Consider the following 6,312-nt stretch of genomic DNA (forward strand, 5'->3'; position numbering starts at 1 on the left):
CTTGCCTGTGTGGAAATCCTCAGACTAAAGGAATGTGGTATGATCTTTCTGTAATTTCCCCACCTTGCCCGGCAAAGGAAAAGCTGGTCAAGGGTAAACCATTCATTTGTCTCCATGGAGCCCCCCTCCCATCTACTCTGGAGCTCTGGGTTAATGATTCCAACGTTGTTTTCCTCACTGGGCCAGTTTGTATCTAATCTTTGGCATGTTCCCTCCTTTCTTAAGAATAACTTGACTCAGTCCAATAATTTCTCACCCCGGTGTCAGGAACCTTGTTTTGCAGCAGGGAATGGACACAGGTGGGTGTTGGGCCATCTTCCTTTCTCCACAGCACCCCACCCCATGCCCACTGTTCCTTCCCTCTAGGGACAGAAGATATCTGTCCACACCCACTGCTAAAGTGGGTGACTCCCCTCAAAAGTAGCTTTAGAAATTAATTTTGCAGAGGTCCAAGCAATAAGGACTCTGTGGCTTAACTCAGAACCTCCCTCCTGTGAGGTTTGAAGATGTTTTTGGAAGGCCAGGAGAAAGAATTCTGCTCCTGGCTTTCAAGAGTTGGATTACTACTGGAAGAGGACTGAGCTACAAAGATGGGAGTCCCCACCCCCACCCCATGGGGAAGCAAGGCCTGGAATTCCAGGCAGGAGGTCTGTTTATGCTTCTGCCAGGGGAGAGCCAGCAGAGGCTGGGATGGAAGTCTGGAAGCCAGACACTGGAAGTGCTTTAGATAAGGCCAGCTAGGGGATGTGAGCTCACTGAAGCTCAGTACCAGCACTTTCCCCAGACCCCGCTCCACCTCTGCCTACTTTTTTTTTTTTTTTTTTTTTGAGGATGTGGAGATGGAATCCAGGGGCATTCTACCTCCGAGCTGCGCCCCCTGCCCTGTTTTTTATTCCTTATTTTGAAACAGGGTCTCACTAAGTAATGGGCCTCACTAAGTAGCTGAGGCTGTCCGTGAACCGCGATCCTCCGGTCTCAGCCTCATCTGTCTACTCTTAATCCAGGAAATTTAGTGCACCTATCTGTAGAGCTTTCATAAGTCCCAGGTTATTGGGGGGTCTCTATCTCTTTGGACTTGTTTGCTTTGCTCCCTTCTTATGTCTCGGATGTTCCTCAGATAGGACCCTCAGTAGTAAAGAAATGGACTGGGGCAGCATCGTTCTGCAGAGGTTCCACTGGGTGACAAGGACAAGCTACCTTCCTGGGCTTCCGCATCCTCATCTGTAAAACAGAGATCGCATTCCTTTCCCCCCTAATAACCAACCATGGCTTCTAGCACAAGTCATTTAAAAATTGAATCTTAATGAAAGAGACCTCAGCTGGGTGTGGTGACCTATACCTGTAATCCCAGTACTTGGGAGGCTGAGACAGGAGGACTGAAGGTTCAAGGCCAGCCTCAGTAACATAGTGAGACTCTCAGCGACATAGCAAGACTGTTTCAAAACGAAAAACAAAAAGGGCTGGAGATGTAGCTCAGAGATAGAATGTCCCTGGGTTCAATCCCCAGCATCAAATTAATAAATAAAACAAGAGAGGTCTCTAGTTCATATCACCCATTTTGTTGGATTTTGTTTGTTTTTGGTACTGGAGATGGAACTCAGGGACATTCTATCTCTGAGCTATACCTGCAGCTCTATTTTACTTTTATTTTTTTTAAATTTTAAACAGGGTCTCACTAAATTGCAAAGGGCCTCCCTAAGTTGCTGAGGCTGGCGGCAGACCTGCCAACCTCCTGCCTCAGCCTCCCAAGTACTGGTTTATAAGAGCTCGCTACCATGCCTGGCTCTCAAGTCCCTTTGTGCACACATAAAAGTGAATGCGCAAAGGAAAGGAATTAAGATGTGTCTGGGGCAGTAACAACTTCATTACATCTGCCATAGCGATTAGAGGGCATCTAACAACAAAATAACAGACCCACCCTCTTGCTTAATACAGTTTTCTACACCACTCAAAGTCTCCTGACCATTTCTGTGTTCCCACCTCTTGCTTTTCTACCCTAGAGGAAACTACCATCTTGATTTCTTTACTATGCCATTTTTTTTTTTTTGGGTGGGAGTACTGGAGATCGAACCCAGGAACACTGTACCTCCAAACTATACACCCAGCCCTTTTTATTTTGAAACAGGGTCTCACTAGGTTGCCGAGGGTCTCACTAAGTTGCTGAGGTTGGCCTTGAACCTGCAATCCTGTCTCGGCCTCCCAAGTACTGGGATTATAGGTGTGAGCAACTGTGCCTGGTCCCTTGTCTTTGTCTATTGTACCAAACACATGTGTAATATGTTATTTGGTCTTATTTTCAAACTCTTCTATTAGTGGAATTATAAGTGTGATTTGCTTTTAAAAGAACAGCATTATGGGTAATATTTATCTATGCTGATATGTGTAGCTACCTTTTGTCACTTTTGAATATCCCGGTTCATATCCCACTGTAATATACTCTGTGTCTAACCGTAATCATCAATTCTGTTGATGGAAATTTGGTCTGTTTCCAGTGTTTTGATATTAAATTATTTTGCCATAAACATTCTCATATTTATAGAAAATGTGTTTCCCTGGGGCGCATGCTTAGGCACAGAATTGCTGACTCAACACAATGGTCCTCCCTGTTCTGATTGCCAGTAAACGCTGCTGCTCCTCTTCCCCATCCCCTGAATGTCCCCAGGGGAGGACAGCCTTTTTCTGATCTATGGACCTTCAGGGGGAGAAAATTTTATCCCTCGAGTTCCCATACAGTCCCAGATCACTAAGGGCAGGAAGGGACAGAGGTGAGGGGGCTCTGCTGAGCACGGGGGTGAGGCAGGCAGCCCTTGGCTGGGTCCACGGGGTGTCAAGCTGGAGCAGTGGGCATCACAGACTCTACTGTGAGGTCACTACTGAGCTGTGGGACACGGAGATTCAGAAACAACTTGGCAAGCTATTCTCAGGTTGACTGGTTCTTTATTTTAACTGCAGTAAAGAAAGCTGGAATAGGCTCTTAGGATACTCCCCTGATCCCTGGACCCCTTCTGGGCCCACTTCTGGCTCCCAGTTCTATTTAGTGGGCTTCAATGGTCACTGTCTCCACGGTCTCAGATTTGATAGAACCAACTATCTCCAGTCCCTGGCCACTCTCTGCTGCCTCCATGATGGTCTCCATGTTGGTCCTTTCCATGGTCTTGGCCACCATGTCCACATTTCTGCTGTGTGGTGAGGCCGCCCCCTTAGGGGTAAAGTTGGCTCTGACGTTCCTCAAGAAAGAGCTGATCCGGCTGATTCTCTTGCTTCCAGAACCTGAACTGACTGCAGAGGAGCTCCTCCCGGACTTGTGGGAGGTCCTGGACTCCTTGGTGATGGGCGTGTGGCTGATGCCGGTGTGTGCGCTCCCAGGTCTGCTGCCCCTGGGGCTGCTGCGATGTTTTTCCTTTTTGTCACTTCTAATCCTTCTGCGACCAGATGATTTTCGGACCATCTTGTCCCCCATTGTCTTGTGGCGACTTCCACCTGCCCTTCGGTGACGGGAGCTCCTACCCAGAGATCTGTCCTTTTCTTTCCTCTCCCTTCTCTCCCGCCTTTCCTTGCGGACTTCCACACGGTCCGGGGAGACTTGTCGCTCTCCATCCAAGTCACTTGGCAAGGTTGAGGTGAGAGGTTCCTCCCCTGGATTGTCGGCTGCTTCTCTGACAGTCTGGCTGGGTTCTTCTCCTGCGACGGTGGCATTGATGTTGTCCCCTGGGGAGAGGGAGTTAGATTCTTTGAGACTGTTCTCCAAGGACCTGCTTGCAGGATCTGCTAAGGTGTCCTTAGTGCTCTTAGGAGACTCTGCAATGGTCATGTGGGTTTTGCTTCCTCCTGCGCCTTTGGGGGCCACTCCTGCTACGGATCCGCTTGAAGACTTGTTCGGTGCCAGGCCCGGAGTGCTTGCTACACCGTGTGAGTCTGCCCCTGCCACGTCTCTTGCTGACTCTTTGGCAAGCTCTTTAGATTTTGTGGGGGTGGATGCACCAGACACAGTGGTAGCTTTAGCAGAGCCATGCTGGATTCCTTCCCCACCAGCATAAGCAGCAGAGGTGGCCCCGCGCACCTCAGGGACCATGTGCAGGCTCCTGACGCTGACCTGGTCCCGGTCCCCTTTCCCTTGGAAATCTGCAGCTGCCAGGCTCGTCCTGTCTTCTTCCTCAAACACAGGCATGCCTATTGTGTCCTCCGCTGGGATGGCATAGGTACTACTGTTACTGTCTACAGGCGGTCGCAGGAGGTAAATTAGCTTTTCCCAATAGGCAAAGAGGTCTTCCCGTGCGTCGAGAGGGGGACACAGCTGCAGGTAGCAGGAGCGGCCAGTGGCGAACTTCAGGCGCAGCTGTTGTTTATCATGGTCGTGAACAGAGATCCTCACAAACTTCAAGGGAAGGAGCCTGGTGAGCTCCAGGGCCTTGGCGACCTTGCGGTTTTTTCCCTTGGTGGCCTGGTCTCGTCCAGGAAAGTCATCACAGCTGACGGCTGGTCGAGCCAGCAGCATGACGTCAGGGAGCGGGAGAATGGGGCTGGTGCACGCGATGCCCACGGTCACCATCCGCACCCGGTTGTGCACGTCGATCACTTCTCCCCTTTTGGTGATCTGGATAAAGTCACTCTCAAATATCGGTGCATACTTGAATATATCGTACTCTCCCTTATACAGCTGCCGCTGCAGTTTCCCCATGGAGGTATTGAACATGCCCACCCCAGAGCCACTTTGGGCGGTATAATACGGTAACAGACACTCACTGTTCATGGCTATCTTTCAGCACGAGGAGAATGGAGTGCTGGAAGGTGAGTCCTCGCGTCTTTCTTGGCCTCGTTGCTCCTGGGTCGCAGAGGTGGTTCTACAGCAGGTCTCTCAATGGCACCCCTTCCCACCGGCCCCCCCCAGTTTGCCTCAGAGCCTCCTAGAGGCCGGGCTGGGGGTGGGAGCACAGATGGTAGACAAGAGGCCACCGTCGGGTGCCTGAACGCCAGGCCAAATCTCTTTAAAGATGAAGGGATGCAGGGTGGGCTGCAGAGAGATTTTCTTTTGTGATTTTTTTATCTCGCTCAGAGTCTACCAACTGCATTCCTAGTGGGAGAAGTGACCACCCTCTTGGCCTCGGCCGGCCACAGCCATATTTATCCTCTGCCGCCCTTTGTGACCCGTCACTGCCACGTACCCCTTTGTTCTCATCCCCCAGCTGCCTTCACAGAGGACGGGGCCGCCCTGCCAGGTGGGTGGGGAAATACAGTTTGTTTCAATTGGGAATTTTTTTGTGTTGGTGTTTCCCTCTGCGCCCCCGAATCTAAAAGATTCAACTACTAGACAAAGTCCATAGGGATGCGGGATGATCGGATGAATTTGAACCATCTGAGTCCATGGTTTGATTCTATCAGATAGTCTAGAATTGGTGGTCTCGGCCCTTAGCTTGTCTTTTCCCGAAATATCAGTAAATGTTGACAGTGATGATCATTCATACTGCCTCTGGCCTTTAATAATGAACATTTAATTTAATGAAGATCTCTTCTAGGCACTGTACTAAGCATTTTGCACATTTTTATAAGAACGCATGGAGTGTGGCACTACTCTTACTGTTTTCTTTTACAGTAAAGAAATGGGTTGTATCTATTAGCTACATTCACAAACTAATAGTATTATTTAGTGTTATTTGAATCCAGACCCAGCTAATCCTGAAGTCTTTATTCTAAACCACTACAATATTTGTATATATTATTTGCTCTAAACCACTATAGTATAAGACACAAAGTATTACAGCCTTGCAAAGAAAGTTTGGGTTAATCAAATGTCTTTAAACTGGACTGATTTAGGGAAGACCAGTTTTATGTGTATGGGAAGTTGCCTAAGTGTGTGTGTGTGTGTGTGTGTGTGTGTGAGAGAGAGAGAGAGAGAGAGAGAGAGAGAGAGAGAGAGAGAGAGAGAGAGAGAGAGAACCCAGACCAGCCTACTACTTCAGAAAATGAGTGATGGGTGAGCTGAGTGGGGATTAAATTATCCGTGGGCCATGTCAGTTCTTCCCCTCCATTTGGCTTGTACAAACACCCTGTGTGTGGGAGCCCAGTTACTTTCTTCAGGGCCCTAGTTTTAACTCTTCCCTTCCCTATGCTCTATTCAGTAAAATGCCTAGTGGGGTGGGGGCAGGGGCAGGACTGAAAGTGTAAGCTTAAATTCCAGGAGCCTGCCAAACACCCTCCAGTATGGACTTCCTGGGAGACATTTGCACCTGTGGGGAGCACACAACATTGTAGCTCCTGCCTGTCAGGGCTGTGGAATAATGATCTCCACAGAATAATGATCTCCAAACTGATACT

General features: G+C 49.1%; 1 protein-coding gene across 1 annotated transcript; it reads right to left on the reverse strand.

Annotated features, from left to right (window-relative positions):
- Nucleotides 1-3,034: 3,034 nt before the first annotated feature.
- Nucleotides 3,035-4,750, reverse strand: GARIN4 (golgi associated RAB2 interactor family member 4; the record flags this gene model as incomplete). The annotated part of the gene is made up of 1 exon (XM_080698713.1): nucleotides 3,035-4,750. The coding sequence occupies one exon, from the start codon at nucleotides 4,748-4,750 to the stop codon at nucleotides 3,035-3,037; it is 1,716 nt and encodes a 571-aa protein (XP_080554839.1).
- Nucleotides 4,751-6,312: the final 1,562 nt, after the last annotated feature.

This window comes from Muscardinus avellanarius, assembly GCF_963383645.1.
Source record: "Muscardinus avellanarius genome assembly, chromosome: 7".
In the NCBI taxonomy this organism is placed as follows: Eukaryota; Metazoa; Chordata; class Mammalia; order Rodentia; family Gliridae; genus Muscardinus; species Muscardinus avellanarius.